The following is a 19,928-nucleotide window of genomic DNA, read 5'->3' on the forward strand; positions in this document are numbered from 1 at the left end:
TATTGCTCAGACAACAACCAAAAGTTTAACTATGTAATATTACTGCGTGGTACCATCAAGGTTGCTTGCTATGTGATTATATAGGGTTGAGAAAGTGTTATAAACCTGTTGGAACTTGGATCAACAATTCGAATCCTAACTGGATTTGTTCTGCAGATGTCAAGCCAAAACAAATACAACCAAAGTAGCACTATACAAAAATACAATAAGCAGTTTCCTAGACGGAATTGACTTGTTTTTAGATTAAGGTCTCTGATCCTGCTTTTGTTGATCAACTTACAGATCTAGCACCAATTATACTAGGATTCAAGTATAAGGTGCAATTCCACTAGGGACGGAAGTGCATAGAAGTTGTAATGAGACAAACACCTTTTCTTTGCAAACTACACTACATTTTATTCCGGACCACCTGTAATTCAAGTTTGACTAACTCAAAAAGGCATTGCCTGGAGCTCAATTCCAGTATTTTGGACAATGGTACCACCCAAAAATTAAAATTTTCAAACTTTTGGAATTATATCATCATGGAATTACTAACTTATTAACTATTGAATTCCAAATTATTTGCTCAAAAATCAAAATCAAAATAGCAGAAAAGAAATTCAAATTTCTTAATTCAATTTAAGAGCCAAATTTATCGTTTAAGCATAGTGCAGAAATATTTCTTACGAGTGCAATTCAAAAAAACATGAAGAACGGCTATTCAGACACCTTAACCATGTTGAGCCCAATTCAAAAATTTGAATTCAAATGACAGCCCAATCTCTAGTCTTGCGAATGCTTCTTTTTTAATTTTTTTTTAAACAATAACTATCTAATCTACTCCTATTATACGGAAGAGAGGTAGTTTAAAAAGACTTGTATAAGAATTGGAGGGTGAATCACCTGACTAGACAAGTGCACTGCTGCACCACCTGAATTTTTTTAAGAACAAAAGCGATATGCTTCTTGTGCGATGTGATGTACTATATCCTGACCTAGTGCACGGGAGAGTTTCAAACTGGCCATTGAACCAAGGTCCAATCGTTTCTAGCCTGACCAATGCAAGCCAAAAAACTCCCGACTCCTGTATCTTGAGCATTTGTTCTCATTTGGTCACAATGTCTAGGAGATGCATGCTGAGCTTGTCAAAATTGCAATCGAGTACTAAGACAGCTGCACCTTCGATTGACATGCTGCCATGAAAGAAGACCTGAGTGCCACTGAGCATGTCAAAGTTGCATGTGTATGGTTTTATTACAGGCCACGAACAGGCAATCTTGTAATCCCATTCTACTTTAGATCCTCGGCCCCCAATTGAGAGCCTCAACTTGTCCTCGTGCTGGAAATGTTATCGTGTATATTATAGTTGCAGCAAGTGACAAGTCAGGGTGAAATATTTGGTGGAATGTCATAGTTTAATCTTACCTCCTCCAAGATATTAAATTATGTTAGCAGAATGCAAATTACATGCCTCGTTAAAAATGACAAAAAAAAATATTAAATTATATTATTCAAGCTTTATTTTATTTGATGGATGCTGATTGATCTCAAACTTGAGCATAAGTCTGGATTCAATCTCATATAAGTAAATGGAATGACAAGCACTTTTTTGCCAAATCAAGCTCAAGGATCAGCGTTGACGGACAACACAAATAATTAGTACGGTTTGGTCCTTTTTTCCTACTTAGTTGTGCTATGGTATACCGATTGGCCAAATTCAGGAATGGTTGTACTTTTGAGACACAATATTGATCCAATAAGTCAAAACAGAATGCAGGCATTACCTATTTATCTGGATTGCACTTGCAGGGCACAAAGTATATTTTTGCACTGTATATTCTGCCAAAAACAGATTAGGAAAAAAGTTGATTCACGTATTTCGGTTTATGGCACGATGACGCTGATGAAACTGCAATTTCTTGCAGATATGCCATAACATGCGATGAAACGCCTCTACTCTCTAGAAAAGCAAACATAATGATAGGAGAGATGAAAAAGCCCATTAATGCTCGTTAACGAACTATACAAAAACTACAACAGCATAAAATGGAGTATCTGCTACTTCTGTTACATGTACATAGAAGATGGGATGCATCGCCTCCTCCACCTTCCTGCTGGAGATAGATGGTATGACTAGCAACGTTCCTTTCCCAATCTTGGATGTAATCTGAACATCTTGCCTTCAATTAACGGCTGCAGCAAAGACAACATCATTGCTATCCAGACCCCATTAGATTCAATATAAATCATATGACTTTATCCAAGTTGTTGTTATAGCATGTTCCTTACCTTGAGGAGAAAAAACCCAAAGTATGAAGATCATAAACAGAAAAAAGTCTCCACCATTTGGCTCCCATTTGTCATTGCTAACAAAGAATGATCAAGTCTTGACTCATTTTACATGAATGGGAGCATGTAAGAGGTTAGAAAGTGCTTCGATCAAAGATTCTGGATCAAATATTACACCAACTTTTGGGTCAGGTATTGAATCAACAGTTACCTACAGAGTTCAATAAGAACACATACACCATCAGAAATCCGTACAAGAAAAGAGAATACAAAAACCTGCTAGCAGATGTCTGCTCAGCTTGTTGTGTTGCCGAGGCATAATTGCCAAGTGCAAGTGATGAGACAGATTCAACGCTCACAAACTTCAAATTCAAGATTATCCTTATGATGTGTCTATAGACAGCAAAATTTATCTTACTTCAGCTAGAAAGAAAGCATAATGCCATATACATACCACGTGGAATATCCCTTGGGCAGTCAAGACTTCAACATCAACAGGAATTTGACCATCCTTGGGAACCAAAATTGTGTTTATGTATTGGTTTGGCTGTGAGAAAAAATGAATCATTATGAGCAACAGGACTTCATCCCCGTTTGAAGGATCATGTCATGATTTTAAGCATTGATATATGAGCCAAATTTTTGCGGAAAAAAGGAATAAGAGAAATATTTATTAAGGAGCTTATGTCATCGTACAGTAAATTAACAAAAGCTGAGAAAAGTGCAAGCATGGTTTTTTTTTTCTCTTTTTTTCAAGAAAGCAATAAATAAAAGACAACGGCATGGCCCCAAATTTCTAACTTTTGTTGGTGAAATGGGCTTACTCTTCCAATTCATCTCCAAAATTGTAGCCCCACTTGAATGACAGCCAAACTAGATAGAATCTACTATCAAGGAATTCTTTGGAATGAAACTAAATGAAAGTTCATTCCCAGCAAATGGAGGGGCCAAATATGTTGCATATCCTTTGAAGACACTACATAAGGATTGTCTCAATAAATCCTATCCTCCTACATAAGAATTGACTGAAAGACTGCAATATGAACTATAAAAACAAGTTTCATGAGAAAGATAAGAGAAAATAATATTTAAACTATTCAAAAACTTGCAGCATAGCTATACTTCCAACGCAAAAAAAAAAAAAAAAATCTGAGAGCAAGGCATTTTATTCCTTTCTATTATAAGGGCAACAGAGACCCTATGTCTCAATAAATTCCATCCTCCTAAGCATTGACCTGTCTACATCAGAATTCCTTACTATGAAGTATTAACAAAAGTGGCAGCAAATGTATATCTCAATCAGTCAAATTCAGGCGCATGACCCAAATAAAGTAGAGCAAAGCACAGTAAAAGAAATTCATATTTCAAAGAATCTCTATTTGCGAACATCACCGCAATGACTTCTAACTCTACTTACAGTATTCTTAAGACAATTTTCCGGGTCACCGTAAGTTCGATTTAGGGCATCGGTAATTGCTGTGACAAAGCAAGAAGCAGTAAAGCCACTAGTTTCCCGATCAGGAGTACCATTTAACAGAAGTACCTGGAGAGGCACAGAATCTAAAATAAGATTAAAATGATAAGAACATCTCAAGCTCTAATGCCATACCAAAAATTATATCCCAAAATGAAGGTACCATTCACCTTTAAAATAAATGTAACCAACCATGAAGAAGATTTAGAAAATGCATCTTTCCCCATCATAGAGAGATGAGGAACACACAAATGACTTGAGTATCAACTATATGTTAAACTATATTTCTAAAAGGAAGACCTACCTTTGGACACCACCTCGATGAGATAATTTCCCCAATTCCACGTAAGACCTAGTAAATTTAGAAAACAAAATACATGAAAACCAAATCAAGCTGAGTCCAGATAGTATAGTTTTGTTTGATGAAAATTGAGCTATCAAATTTGACATCACTAAATATAAGAGGAAAGAAACTACTAGCATATATGATTTGTACAACAAGAATGTTCTGTTTCAGACTGAACAAAAAATAACCAAATATGATGAAATACAAGGCAACATAGGAATTGAAAGCAAACCACCATTGAGAGAGAGAAACATCTAGTGGATGGGCAAGTTCCAAGAGAGATATACATTTTACAGTTTATAAAGCAAGTGCATTTCCCACTGGTGTCACCTAGTTTTGTCACATGTTAGAATTTCAATATTAGCCTTTCAGAAAAGCATATAATGCTATAAACTTTCTCACAAGATATGACTAATAAATAAACCATTTCAGGGTAGTTTTGTAACTACTGGATCACATTTTCCTGCACAATTCCACAAAAAGAGGTATTTTCTATGTGAAATCATTTTTAAACTATGCACACATGTAAAGTGTTCCAAAGTCACTAGTAAATATGGAAGGTACTTGATAAAAATTTGACAACTGTCATAGTATTGATGGAAAATCAAACTAGAAAGGAGTACCCATGTTCTGGTGTTGATGCCTTAATCATACACTAGCAGATGTCACATTAATGAGAAAAAAAGGAAAAGTGCTGTAAACACAACATTATTCCCTGACTGCCTATATTGCAGGATAGTTTTAATGCATACTTGCTTGGCTGGTTAGCCAGCCCAATTCCTCCCAAAAAAAGGCCACTTTTGCGCTAATGAACAAATACACTTGGCAGTAATGCCTTCATAGTGTAGTAACTAAACCTCCCAATACTGACACTGCAGTAATTAGTTACTGCATAAAAATTTGCATCTTTAATGATTCCAGTCTCCCAGGTTTGCCATCTATACATGCAAATGCACAAAAAGAAAGTTTTAAGAATAAGGATCATGTGAAGTTACCAAGGAGGGGCAAATAGAAGTAAAGAGGGATCCCATGGCAAATACAATGCAGTCAACACTCTGTAACTTTTCAAAGACAGTTGGATTTACACTTGGGAAAACCTGTTACACGTCCGAACAGCATAAAATCAGCAGAGAAATACAATCTAAAGCAAATGACATAATATCTAAACAATATACTCCAGAAAATTTGAAGAACCGACTCTCTACAAACATTGTAGCACAAAAAAGATAACCACATTGCAATATTAGCTTGACTTTATTTAAATCAACTCCAAAAACAAAAGATGCAAGAGGCCATATGCAATGCTTTTCTGCCACTTCTCCTTGACCTTAATTACAGTTAAATATTAGTGAAAAGGAAAAGTCAAGATACTTTTACCAATTATAGAAACTAACAACCACCATATGATTTTTTTCCCTTTGACTACCTTATGAACTTTTTTCAGAAGAAATTGTGTTCTTTAGAGTTGGAGGGGGGGCAAAGACAGAGAGGTGGAAGGAGATGAAGAGCCATCTGTGCACTTAAATTTACTGTTCTATTTGTTTCTTAAAGTGAAGGATCATACATCATGAAGAGCGTGTAATGGATATGAATGGAAATTTCTTAAGTTCCTCATTTCTGGCGAATAGTGGGGTAGGCCAGGAGGGATCTACACAATCTAGTATTCTACCTGGAGCTCCTAACTACTATGCAATTTTTAGATCTCAGCACCACAAGAACCAAAAGTTTGGTTTGCAGTAATCAAATATTCCTATCAATACTCCCCCTTCTTCCCTGAACAATTGACCTGATTTAAACATGCAGGTGATCCCCTTTCCCTGCCCTGTTTTGACTCTCTATCTGTTTGACTTAGACATTTTGACAACAGTATGCTAAAGACATCTTTATGTCACCACTATAAAGATGCAAACCCAAAACATCCAAAGATCATGTACGAACAGGGTCACAAAATATAACAAGTTCCAGCACAATTTCTTTTAGTTAAAATTGGATAAGATTATAGCTTCAGTGCTCTTTAACCACTTCAGGCAAGTTAAAGCATCACTTACCTCATGCAACAAATTGCAGCCTTCGCTTGACATATAGAACACTCGTTTTATTCTTGCCGGAAGAGCCGAAGCAGAAGAGCTTCCCTATCAGTATAAAATCGATAAGTAAAATCAAAATTACTTTTGGCTACCAGATGGGGCACAAAAATACAAAAAAGTGCATATTCTAAATCCCTGTCACATTATAACTGATGAAATAAATTCCAGAATCATAAATCAGACTTGAAAAAGGTCAAATTATATTGTTGAACCCATAGGTTGACCCTAAACCAACAATAAGGAATAAAAAATTCCCCATACTTTTGAAATTTAATTATTTTTTATGGATCTTGAGACTCTTAATTGCAGTTGAAAATGACTAGCTTAGATAACTAAACCGAGTTTTCCTCAAATACTCCCACACTTTTTCTTCGTGATAAGCAATATTAAAAAGTGCTTAACCATGTAGATGTGTTAAAAACATGAACCCCAAACATGATTATTATGTCAAGCAACAAAATTCCCATAAGATTGTGAACTAGTACAAACAGGAAAGAACAAATGCAACAACAATATCACATGTACATTACAGTGAAAAAAATAAAATAAAATTAACACAAGTAGCGTACAATAGAAGATGCAAGTTATACAGTTCCTGCATCAGCAGATATTATGTGTACCTTATCTATGGTCTGCACAGAACACTTGCTTGGATGAGATATCTCATTTTGCCCACGAATAATAGTTCCATCCTGAATATTAGAAACACAAACAAGAAATGCAAGTCATCTAGACATTTTTGGTCATCATCTTTGTTTGGGTTGTACACTTTCTTAATTACATACTCCCTCCCTTTTTTTATAACTGACGTTTAAGAAATTTGCTCTAGTGTACTTTTATCTGTCGTTTTATTATCCCCATACAGTATTAATTATTTTTTCACAATTTTACCCTTTTATCTCTCTTTTCCAATGCAGGGTTCTTAATTACTACTCCTAGTAATTATTGCTTCTCTCTTTGTAACAATCCTAGTAATTAATGAGGGTGAATTGGACAATTAATGAGGGTACAAAAGGAAAGTAGTGTACAGATTTAAGCAATGAAAAACTTTTCTTAATTGGTGTGCAAAACCTTAAACGTCAGTTATAAAAAAAGGGAGGGAGTAATTCACAGCCCTAAAGAACATTGACTGAACTTGTCAGTTAAAAAGCTACTAATCATACCCATAATTCACAACCCAATGTAAGCCTGTCATTGGTAGATATCACTGGGAGGACCAGACTATCTGTGGGAATATCTGAAACACGTGAAAACAAAAAAATAGCAGCATCTAGCGACCGAAAGAATATGCGTGCTCCTGCAAAGAAGAAGTTCCCAATGCTGCAAAGTTCATGTAAGTTAGTTGACAAAATATGATCGAAGGTATACCAAAGGAAGCAAAAAATATTTTTTGAGTAACCAACAAACAAGCAATTATAACAAAAATAAAAACACATCTAACAACTGATCATTGTTCAGAAACTATTACGAAACAGAACAAGAGAAAGTCCCTTTAATAGTGGAAGCTCAGACAGGAGCTGACACTAGAAAATCAAGAGAGCCAAAACAAATGCTGGTCTAACAGTGCCAGAGATAATGTAATGGGGAAAACAAAATTAGCACCAATTACCAGATCTGAAATTCTGACACCAATTAGCTCTCTACATGATTGACTATACAACTTACAGCACATCTTGCAACTTCAAAATAGATTAACAATAAATTAGAAAATGAGAGAAGAAATAACCATAACCTTTCCACTTTTAGTTTGAAAGATTACAACAAGAAAGGCCTTGACCCATTTTGAGTTAGCCATGAGAAAACATACTATTAGCCAAAGTTGCACAAATACAAATTGAAGAAATAAAACATATGCAAACTATTATAAATTTCTGTGAATGAACATAATTATTTCTCACACAAAGCTGCATAAGTCCTCCATACTTGTTTTTGCTATTTCATACATATACATAACTCAAATATCATTTTCCCAAAAGAAAAGTAAGTTTAGGAAATATATGTTTATAGAAAGTGCTGTATTTAGTCTTCACCATGAAACATCAATTAGACAAAACATTCTTGCTGAAACATTATCAGATAACATATGGATAATAATCCAGACAAGAAAAGTATAGGACAATATGATGGAACTCAACCATACAATGCTATTTCCAATATACCAGTCCATATGACCCTCTACTATACCCTGAAGATGAAGCAGTAGATGTACTGAAACTTAGCGAAATGAAAACGGTAACAAATGTATCCAAGCAATAAGCTCAGGAAAAGTTAAGAAAATGAAGGAAATATACAACTGAAATATATAACAAATTCATAATTATAGCAAATGGACCATAAGATACCTTCCATTACTAAATGAAAATAGTTCATCTGCATGACGAAGGATCTGCAAACAAAATAAAATAATTATGATCGATTATATGCTAAATTGATGTACAAATAAACAGATGAAACTTTCTGGAAAAACTAAAAGCACAGACAAAACAGGAGGAAAGAAAGGAAATAATTTTGTAGAGATTATAAAAGGAATATCAAAACTAATTCCATCTGAGCATGAAAAATAAAATGGTCAAAACAATGTAATGTTGTACAAAATTACAAAAGTTTCAGAGATGTGGTTCTGAACCTTTAGACAAAATCTAAAACTCAAGAGTACATCAGCATTCAGGGATGTGTCAACTTTTCAATCATGTAAAGGGGAGGTGAATATGTATCAATTGTCAATATGCAAAATACTATCACCAACAGTGAATGCATGAATTTCCTAATAATACAAATTGATCAGAACATCCAAAACATGCATCTTTTTTAATTTTAGTTCAATCTCATTCCAAAGTACACCATGTTAATCAATTGGATTTTTAATGTCGAAATATCTCTTGTGATTTGAAAGTGCTGCCAGTGCCAACTAGTGGCCCCAACATAAAATGCCTTTGTTTTAGATGCTTTATTATCTTTCTCTACTATATAGTTGAAAATGCTCCCTTTTTGTTTTCCGTGATGGTCTCAAACAAGATGGAACTCCCTTTCCTTTGAGGAACTCTTGCATATATGACATTACTCCAAAGCAAAAATCATTTGTGCAACTATAAGATAAGACTATATCATTCAGAAAACTAAAGTGGAATTTACAAAAGAGATGGAAGGCAAGTTGAAAATTTCCAAACATTCTAAAGATCACCTCTTTTGATACAGGATTTGAACAAAGGATCAATATTTTCTGGGAAAAAAAGAGCTAAACTAATCTAGAATGAGAAAATGCACTATTACTGAATGTACCCATGCAATATACTGTACAAAAAATGGACCGGAAATGTCACAGCAACATACTGCTGCATGCATATATGCATCATATGTGACAAAGGAACAATAAAAGTGAAACCTTAAACACATATACCCTCAATCCCATGTATTTTGCCACCTCAAGTTTGGGCACGATTTTCTAGGACTCCAATATATACTGGTTTCAATAATTAATTACCTTACAATTAAAATAAAAGAAAACATAGTTTTGTGTTTAGTCAGGGTAGAATTGGAATGTACATGACAAATTGTTCCCTTGTTTGGAATGGTGACATCTTTTATGGGAATGGGTGACAAAAATGAACGCAACAGAGGAAACACAACTCTTGTTTGACATGGAAGTACTGAAATGGAAGTTGACATTCATTCCAGCAATGCAAATGGACCTGATCTTGAAAATACACCAAGAAAGCTCGAATAGTCTCCCTGTATGGTTTTGAAACACCTTTCCAAAGAGGGTGCTGCCCTTCCACAATATCATACCTGTGAATTCTCAGCATAAGAACACAAATATATACAAAGAGTAAAAGAAAACCAAGATACATATTATCAATAGGCAAAGAAACAATTCAAAAGAGAGACAGGCACAGAAATCCAACCACCAAATAATTTGGTTACTGCTGAACAAGTCATGTAATGGACAACTATGAAACAAATGAAATCATTTTTGTTTCTAAGAAGTGAAAATTACCAGACCTTCAGCTAAGATTTCCAACTTAATTAGATGAAAGACTTGGTTTTATCCTCATGGATATTCGGCACTATTTCAAATGGAATCTGCTAAACTCATCCCCAATAGAAGAGAACTTATTTTCAATCATGAGTTAGATAACATCAGGAGGGCAATGAACCATCTCCCCATTATGCTGAATTAATTGGTCAATCTAATCAAGTAATTTTGTATATTAAGTCTAAACAGGAGAGAAGGGCTTGATGTAGGTAGAAACCATTTACGCCATCTTACTGCTGCAAAAAAGAAGTTCCCACGTGTGGAATCTGTGCTTGATAAGGTCAAAAGAGAGACTTTCTGTGGTAAGCCTCCGCAACCTTTCCTAACAAATAGATGCGGGAGAGACAAGGCACTCCAACATCAAGTATAAAAGTAATTGTTTAAGAAAAAAGAGATCAGACCAAGAACCTAAGTCTTTGAAGTCTCTGAAGTCTTTGAAGCTATAACATGGAAGAACGAATGGGAATCAACAAGCTTCCAAACCATTTCTCCATTTCTCCCTTCTAAGTCATCCCATAATTGTTTCGCATCCATATAGATTGATTTTCTACATATGGTACTCAAACATGCAACTGGAACGAAAATCCCTGACTGATGTTTTCAATAAAAAACATATTTTAATTGCTAAAATTGAATAAGTCAACTTCAGCATGGGTATAACTTGCTTATAAATGGGCTTAACAATAGTCTCGATTTTGAGTTCCCTGAAGGAAATGTATCTTACAAGAAGAAGAATAAAAAGTCTATGGCACCTCCTTTGAAGCAAAAGAAAATAACATGACAACTGAATGAGGATCCTTCCTTTTCTTTACTCTAAGGAGGAGTCGCCTAATTTGAAGGACTATATTTAGGAGTCTTTATACATATCTAAATCTGTTTCCTGTTAGATCCATATGTACTTCTCCCTGCAAATGCTCTTGCAAAGGTAACTTCGACATTTATTTATGTGTATAGGTCCTCCAATTGAAACTTCATCACGGCTTTAGCGAAATTTAGAGATCTTTGAGCTGCTACAGCCGACTGCTATTATTCCATTCATGTAAGTACCAGCTCAGTTCCTAAATATGTCGATTGTTTACTTACCAAGTTTCAACAAGTATGTGTTACACCAATCATTAGGACTTAGAACCAGCAAATTTACCGGTTCAATTCCACATAAAAGGGCAACATATTTCTGGTAAGCAAGATAAAATGAGTTAAAATAAATCCGGAAGCACATAAGCAAACAGAAAAGACCTAAGCAAGCCAAACTTTTACTCCCACCATTCTGATTTAGCTACTTGTGCTTCAAGAGGTAAGCGATAACCGAGCAATGTTCGGACTGCAAGAGCCTCAGAAGTGCTTTGATCTGACAATCTCAGACACCTTGATCGAATGTCTCCAACTGCTGGACCACCTGCAATACAACCATCCACAAAAGCATGCCATAGTTCACTGGCTCTGAGGAACATGTGAAGTATAAACTGGAAGTTTTTTTTTATGCAAAAGGGTATTTCTTAGTTGTAAAGTAGGTTTCGGACAACTGTATCAGCATGCAACAAACATCAGATTAACTATTTAACTAACTTCCTGCTAGTTTGCAAAAAGTCAGCTGAGGATAGGTACTATTTTTTATAAAACAACCTTGCAGACCAAACTTATCAGTAGGTCAGGACTTCAGTATCACTTCAAGTGGAGATATTCCATCCTATGGTGGTCCCTCACACTCAATCAATTGATCATTTCGCCACAATTGAATAGTAGGCTATAAATTAAAGAAAAATGGAATAGGAAGAAATTTATGAAAATTAGTCCATTTTATAGGTTTATAGGTGTAAAAATATTTACCAAGAACACGAACAATCTCAGCAGTACTTCCTCCATCATCAGAGACAGGAAGAACATGGGCAACACAAGTAGTTAATTTCTTAAGCTCTTCTACAACTCCATTAAAGGCCGTCCCACCTGTACCAATACCAAGTACACATGAGAGCATGAGTTTAAGAGCCAAAGCATACTAATATAGCAAAGTGATGACTAAAAACTTTCAGCAGCCTTCACGCAAATGTATAATCAGAAGTTTAACTACTGATGGGGGGGGGGGGGGTCCATGATGTTTTAATAGTCAAACTGTGTCTAAGCTTTCAGAAGATGCAAAAACTTCGTGAACAATCTAAGGAAAAGAATGTGTACCTATAAAAATTCCTCAATTTTTTGAAGCCATCAATTATTTCTAGCATATCATGACTTGTTTAGAATTTGTTTCGTCAAAGTCTCAAAGACTGCTTTGGTTTCTATACTTTCTTCTGCGTCTATAAAGTCTCAGCCATTCTTCTAGTTATTGTAGTTCAGTACCTAGAAACAAGCATGGAACTCGTGCACCCTAAATCCCAAAAGAAAATTCCCTTCGAGATTTCAGCAACACCCTTCAAATTATGCACTCAAAACAAATGGGAATTATGCACCCAAAACAAATGGGACCAACAATACTTTTGATCCTACTTCATAAACAGGCTGAAATCAAACTCCCAGTTACATAATATCACAAACAGAATTTCTCGTAAATTGGCCTAAGAACACCGACAACATTACAAGAAAAGCTGACGTTTCTTCCAAGTTGGTTGGGCAGAAAAAGCAAAATCAAGCCACATACCTGAAAAGACGAGAAGGGACGGCTGATTATTACGGGGAGACGAAGAACCTGAGGAGCAGTGGGAGTTTTGAGCGATGAAACGGATGGAATTACTTGGTCCATTTGGGATGGAAGACATTAAAGAAGATGAAGAAGAAGAAGAGAAAAAGAGAGGTTTTTTGGCGGTGAAGGAGAAATTGCAGGGTGAAGGTAACGAGAGAGAGAATGAAGGGCAAGTCCAAGAAGTGTGGCTTGACAATTGAGAGAAAAGAGTTGTGGGTTTTGATGACGAAGGTCCCAAGCAACTGTCCGCCATATTCCCGCTATTCCATGAATCAATCGAATCAGCGGTTGAAGCAAATAGCAATCCTCGCTTTGTGTGTTTTTTGGAAGCTGACACACTATCAACGGCCACCTGCTACTATATATAGCTTTCCTTTTATTTTTTTTTTTTATTTTTTTGGTTTTCCTTCAATGTGGCGCAGTTTGTTAAAGGAAAGGATTCCTTTAACAAGCATCTATTAGACAAATTATTAAAGGGTCTGTCTAACAGACACTTGTCAACATATATTTTTTGAAAAGATTAATTAGAAAAGTGTATAAATATACTTCAGGTGATAGACTTTTAGAAATATTTTAAGATTAATTAGAAAAAAATATATAAACACAATGAATGATAATAATTATTAGTATGCAAAAATTATGTGTATTAATAAGTGCCCATCGGACACCGTTAAAAAAACCGTTTGTTAAATACCACTAATGTTGATTTATTACCCCAAAGTAGTAGTATAATATTCATCATCTTGATCTTAATAATTGAAGAATGTACTAACATGCAAAGAAATAGATGACATTTATGCTCATCATCTTGGTCTTAATTCATAATTTTTACTTATGCTATAATAGAAGACCAACCAAATAAATAGTTGACATTGTATAAAAGCATTTTTACTGAATAATGCATAATAAGTGTGAAATGATACATTCAAGGATCTAAGTAAAATGATATAGGATGATGTTTTGCTTAATGTTAATTTATAGGATGATGACAAGCAGTTGAATGTTTGAATTATTTGTGGGGCTACATTGTGCTTGTGGCTTTTTCTTTATTTTTTGAGGAAGTAACTTCTTGTTTACATGACTGAAATCCATATATCATGCACCATAATCTTTTGCAGAAATAAGCAAGTATTCGTGATTTTCAAAATTTTTATTTCTTGCATTGCATATGTATGACTTGGGAGTTCTACTATAGGCTAGTTTGATTGCATTGAGAAGAACCTGGAAGATACCACATGGGATTATACAAGCACCAAAAATACAGACACACTCAGAAAACAACTTTGTTTCAATATTATTTAGATTGCAAAATGCAAGTGGTGCTTTTCAGCCTGCCTATTCACAAATCATCTCGATGTCCTAAACTCGAAAAACAAAAGCCCTTAAATCGAGGCATTTACATTATTGCCTTCAAAATGAGATTCCGAGTTTCTGGTACTTGTTTGTTCCATGGAAGCTTAAACGATCACCCAGTCAGATTCACAAAGCTCCTCATCCAGTAACTCTGATTCTCCAGCAAGCAAGGCTTGTGATGGGAGTTTGTCCTCAGGTTGATCAGATTCTGCATTAAAACCCTTCGAGCCAGCTGCCCTCTCACATTCACAATGTTTCTCAAGTTCCATTGCCAAACAAGACTTGCATGCAGATGCAGTTCTCTATAAGTAAACAAAGAAAGAAAAATACGTCAACAAAATTTACTAAGAACATTAGGCTAATTCAACCCTGCAGATATGAATTCAGGCTGCCCAAAAGAGAGGGAGAGAGAGAGAAGGGGGGGGGGGAAGAAGCATGCATGCGCGCGCAAAGGATACGTAGATGAAGAACAAGACTTAGGTGTTGTAAAAGGTCAGCGAGGGGAATAAATGTGGAAAACAGACACTATAAGAAAGAAGTGTACATGATGAGCCTGGGGTTGCTCTGGACAATCAGATGTTAAATGATATTCGTTGCTGTCCAGCACAGTGGAGCTATCCTCAATCTTCAATTTGTTTGGCAGCTGCATAATACCCAGGTCACTAACATGCTTGCCCTTGGTCTCCTCTGCTGTGTGGCCATTTAGTCCCTCTGCTAATCAAATTGAAAGAAGAATACTCATCAAATGATGAGCACAACTATTTTTTCATCAACTCTTAATTTAAAAAGATAGAAACTGTAAACACGTTTTATGGTCAATTCACTCATCCCTAACTCAACCAACCAAAATAGTAGAGGAAATACCAATAGCTCAGGATTTCAAGCATGCAAGACGTTCAAATTAACTATTTTGAGAGGTAAAAGAAGTACTAAAAACTGCCCATTGTTTTACTACTAAACTGAAAGGTAGGTTACCAATCAATTTCTTCTCTACAAATGACAAATAAAAATTTGTAATGAATCCCAACACCAACTCCTCACTCCTCCCCAGGGCTGAAATTTCACAGTTCTGCAACTGTCAGCAGTCAGCAGAAATTCAACATAGGCCCTGAACAGATTTTTTCAAAATATTATATTTTTAATCTAATTAGGCAAAGGGCAAAAATTACTGTGGAAGGAAAACAAACATGTTAAGATTGCATAAGTAACTGATCCCAAACTTAAGCTAATTATTCTTTTATATTTCAATTGTTATTCCTTCCATTTATCACTTAATTCCATATTGCAGAAAATAGATCACAAAAAAGAAACAGGAGAAGAGAAAAGAAAAGACAAAACTAAGAATTATGTGAAAAAGAACATCAGCCTATGAGACCCGTTAAGCAAGTACAGCCTAAGACTCAAACCAAGACATAAAAAATTAGCAACAAATAACTGCATAGCAATGTCTGGAACATCCAACATTTTCTGATGCAGAAAAAAGAACAATGAAACTTAAGCAAACACGAAACAACAACAAATAGAAGACTACTTACCATTGATTAATTCTTTTGACAAGGTGCGACCAGAAGAAGACAATTCATTCTCCAGAAGTTGACGTGCGTTAGAGCCTGGAGAGACAATAGCATTAGGTAAAGGCTGGGCAGTTGATAATTTGGCTATGCCATCTTGAGGATCAAAGTCATTGGTTTCCCCTGCTTCTTTCTGAACACGAAATCCACCACCCCCATGACCTTCAAATTTGAGAATTTCAGATGAAAATTCTGTCTCCTTAACACGATTTTCCTCAAAGCTCATTTCCCTTCCATCATTGGCTTTTAAAGTAAATGACAAAGTAATATCTGCCTCTTCAACAGTTTCCATCAAAATTGGTTGGTTAGAAGAATTACAATCAGATGGTCCGTCTTTATGGCCTGCATTGGCTTCTTTATCCGGTAATCCACCGGCATGGACAACCCTTTTTGCATTTTCAGACGTAGTAGTTTTCTCTTGCAAGGAGTTTATTATACTCTCAGGGAGCACTTCTTCCATGAACTCTGAACAGAATTGTTTCACATTTGCCCCTGCTGTAAGCAACTGGTTTTCACCATATTCAAGATTCTGTCCGACAAAGCAATTAAACCACAAACAGTCAGGTGATTGAAGTTCACTGATCATTGAACCAGACTAACTGATCAGATCAAGCAAATAGGAGGTAGTGGACTATTAAACACAATTGAAGCAAAAACACAATTATAATATCTTGTAACAACAAAAAAAGGAAAAGGGGAAAAAAAATCTCATTGCTAGAATAAATCATGAAAAACTGTAGACAGCTCCATCCACAAAATGCTCATCCTGAGATGATAATGCACTCTTGAACAAATTGAAAAGCCATGGAATTCATCAATGTTATATTTCAAACTAGCCACAAAAATTCAATCCCCACAACCACCATAAGTACTGGGGAAATAATAGCAAACATAAGAAAAAACCAAAACAGTTGTTTCAAAAGTAACAGGAATCAAGAATACAAGTCCAATACCTCCTTTACAATGTCATCGATCTCTGAATAGAAAGTTTCAAACTTTTCCCGTATGTTTCCAATCCAGGATAAACTTTTCACTCGAGTATCCATGACCAGTACATATGCTAGGCTTCAGCCAAATAACACCAAGACCAGAATGCCTTTACCTACAAAAATAACTTCAGAAACCTGCAAGGAAATTTCCACTTCTTAAGGACAAAAGTGAGAAGGCAATTTTATGCATAACCACTTCATATGCCAAAGTGTGTATACATCACTGTCCATCGTTTACTAATTACTCGAATGTTGAGTACATATTGCGAGATATCACTCGGTCATTCTATATATGTTAATAATTATAATATAGATACAAATTGGAAATGCAACCGAGGTAGCCTGACAAAACAAGAGAGTAAATAGATGCCTATGCATGTCCAGACACACAACAGCACAAAATACTGCTAGTGCCTCTGATCAATGCATAAACGCAAACAGAGTACACAAAGGTTCAGGAAGGATAGGCTTATGCGGTCATCAACTAGCACCTTATACTTGCTATTAAGGATCTAACCGCATCCCAGTAATGCTGACTGGGAAATTTAAGCAGGGACATATCAAGGTTAGATACGACAAATTAATGAAAGGACACTCATAAATAAGAATAGCTCCCCCTTCTGCTTCCACCAACCCAGACAGTAAACTTCTTAGCTGCCTTGGTTTCACAATCGAATGTCTAACAAAAACTATGTTCCTCTTTTTTTTTTTGGTGCCAACATCTGGTTCAACATTTAACTATGATCAAAAGTCAGCAACCACAATCTTTAAATGAATTCAGCAAAGTCAATCAATTAAGCTCTAAATGTTACTAGATTATCAGCTTAAACAACTTCCAATTTGTCATTACCAAAGCAAAACATATCAGCCGCAAAAGTAATCCAAGAATAAAAAGAAAAAAGAGTTTATAACTAAAAAGACCATCAGATGAACCTTAAAAGAAGGAAAAGAAAAGAAAAAAACCCTTCTTTCTCCTTAAATTAAAGGTTTGATCACTTACAAGTTCGAATTTTTCGCCACCCCAGACGCTGAATTCTTCAGAAGATCGACAAATTAGCTTGAACCCAGATGAATTTAGCATCAAACACCTCCGGAAAAGTAGTTTCTTTTACCATGTACCGATTACAGGATGTAACTGGAAGAGCAGCAACGAAGGCAAAACCTAGTTCAGTTAGAAAGTAGCAGTAGTGGTAAGTAGCAACAGAGAGAGAGAGAGTAAAAGAGTTGAGCAACTTTAATGGGTTTTCGGAATTTCCGAGGTGCTGTAATTAAGGAGCAATTTTTAGGAAGCCCCATCTCTGATTTGAAAGGATTTGATTAATCCGATTTTTCTTTCCTCATCCTTCTGGAAATTGAAAAACATATAAGCAAAAAGAAAGGGCTTCAAATCCTCTGTTCCCAAAATAATCTCTGTCCCTTCTGTCTCTTATTTGTATAACTGTCACGTGTCCCTAGCTTTTTGTTAACCCAAACTCTAATAAACCGATAATAATCGGCTTATAAGTTTTGTTAACCCAAACTCAAACAAACCGATAACTCAAAACTTTTTTTTTATTTTCTTTTTAATAAAAAAGAGTCTTGTTGATCATAAACATAGAAATCAATTAAAACTCTTCTTTATTTTTGACCCCAAATCATCTTTTTCTTAAACCTTTCCCCAAATCATCTTTTTCTTAAACCCTAACAAGTATTTTGATTCACTCATTATATCTTTAATCTTGCAACAAAAAACCTCAAAGGATCAAGCAGCAAGATTCAATTTCATCTTTATCTAGGTAAAACAAGACTCTTTTTTGTTAAAAAGAAAATTAAAAAAAGTTTGAGTTATCTGTTTTAATTGATTTTGAATAAATTTGTAAATCGATTATTATTAGTTTATTTGAATTTGGGTTAACAAAAGGTTAAAGACACGTGGCAGCTGTACAAATAAGGGACAGAGGGAATAAAGACTACTTTGGGGGAAAGAGGATTCTAAGCCTGGCTCCTAAAATTTCCCCCTTGGAAACTTCTTCATTTTTTGCAACACTTTTAAGAGTTAAAAACCTATTAATTGGGCACATAACTTGATGTAAGAAAATTCTACAGTCCAATACATTTGGGTCCCTAGGGGTAATTTTCTTCTTTTGTTTGCCTTTATCTTCTTCTTCCTTGTATTTATTTATTTTTTCATATTTGACGCGCTTTCTTCTTTCTACTATCATGTCTATCGCTTTCGTTACGAATATTTGCATATGCAGATGACTTTTTTTTTTTAATTTGCTTTATCATTTGTTATTAATCTTTTTGGTAAAGAATGCGTACACAAGAAAAGTCAACAAATGATTAGTTATAATACTCAAGGTCTCAAGCTATGCTCAAACCAATAAATACTATGCACTAACCGGTAATTGTTCAAGGCTAACTATCTCTTTTGACAAAATCTCGTACCTTTAAGTTTTTTCTTTTTTTGTTTTTTTGAAAAACCTTGTGGACTTGAATTCGTTTAGATTGCTATTTTTGAAATTTTTATAAAAAATTATATTGTAGTAATTTTGATATATGTTATATAAAAAATAATTAAAAAAATATGATAACAAAAAATATAAAATATTTTAGATGAAAAATTACAATCCAAACTAAGTACTGCTCCACTGGTAATACTAGGGATGGCAATGGGGGCGGGTGCCCGCGGGCAACCGCCCCACGGGGGGCTCTCAGGGCGGGGGGGAATTTTTTCCCCTCGTTTAGAAACGGGGCGGCCACCCGCAAAAAAAAAATTATATATAATATGTAATTTAATTAGTTATAAACTTATGATAATGATATTATTAATTAGATGTATTATATAATGTATATTAGTGTATGTAATATAATTAATATTATCAATTATACGAATAATTAGACATGTCTACTAATAGAATTTATTAATTAGTTAAATTTACTAATACATTTATACTAAATTTCTAATTACACTTAATAGAATAACACTTTTTTCTCAAAAAAAAAGCACAAACACAATAATGAATTAGTGATTGTATTTGTACCAAAAGTGAAAACTTAACTATTTTAGTTGTATTTATTTCATCATGTTGGATTGTATTCAAATAATTTTTGTTTGATTGTTTTTATGAGTTTCAATTATAAAATTAAA

The 19,928-nt window shown here is 34.9% G+C and overlaps 2 protein-coding genes across 6 annotated transcripts; both read right to left on the reverse strand.

Moving 5' to 3' along the window:
- Positions 1-1,777: 1,777 nt before the first annotated feature.
- LOC113762315 lies at positions 1,778-13,197 on the reverse strand. Of its 4 annotated transcripts, none has more exons than XM_027305706.1 (14): positions 12,844-13,197; positions 12,039-12,155; positions 11,475-11,607; positions 9,868-9,964; positions 8,521-8,564; positions 7,342-7,498; positions 6,799-6,870; positions 6,140-6,223; positions 5,087-5,188; positions 4,050-4,097; positions 3,689-3,814; positions 2,726-2,818; positions 2,272-2,482; positions 1,778-2,175 (listed from the first exon to the last, which is right to left on the reverse strand). In XM_027305706.1, exons 1-13 carry the CDS (start codon positions 13,136-13,138, stop codon positions 2,375-2,377), a joined length of 1,476 nt encoding a protein of 491 aa, XP_027161507.1. In that variant the 5' UTR covers positions 13,139-13,197; the 3' UTR covers positions 1,778-2,175; positions 2,272-2,374. The 4 variants fall into 4 exon arrangements, with proteins under 4 accessions (XP_027161507.1, XP_027161508.1, XP_027161509.1 ...); XM_027305707.1 differs by having other exon boundaries at positions 1,778-2,198; XM_027305708.1 differs by lacking the exon at positions 5,087-5,188.
- Positions 13,198-14,103: 906 nt separating this feature from the next.
- On the reverse strand, positions 14,104-18,166 carry LOC113761253. Of its 2 annotated transcripts, none has more exons than XM_027304152.1 (5): positions 17,799-18,166; positions 16,763-16,933; positions 15,774-16,338; positions 14,783-14,949; positions 14,104-14,540 (listed from the first exon to the last, which is right to left on the reverse strand). In XM_027304152.1, the coding sequence occupies exons 2-5, from the start codon at positions 16,853-16,855 to the stop codon at positions 14,343-14,345; spliced, it is 1,023 nt and encodes a 340-aa protein (XP_027159953.1). In that variant the 5' UTR covers positions 16,856-16,933; positions 17,799-18,166; the 3' UTR covers positions 14,104-14,342. The 2 variants fall into 2 exon arrangements, with proteins under 2 accessions (XP_027159953.1, XP_027159952.1); XM_027304151.1 differs by having other exon boundaries at positions 14,783-14,952.
- Between the last annotated feature and the right edge of the window lie 1,762 nt (positions 18,167-19,928).

Source organism: Coffea eugenioides, chromosome 2 (genome assembly GCF_003713205.1).
Source record: "Coffea eugenioides isolate CCC68of chromosome 2, Ceug_1.0, whole genome shotgun sequence".
In the NCBI taxonomy this organism is placed as follows: domain Eukaryota; kingdom Viridiplantae; phylum Streptophyta; class Magnoliopsida; order Gentianales; family Rubiaceae; genus Coffea; species Coffea eugenioides.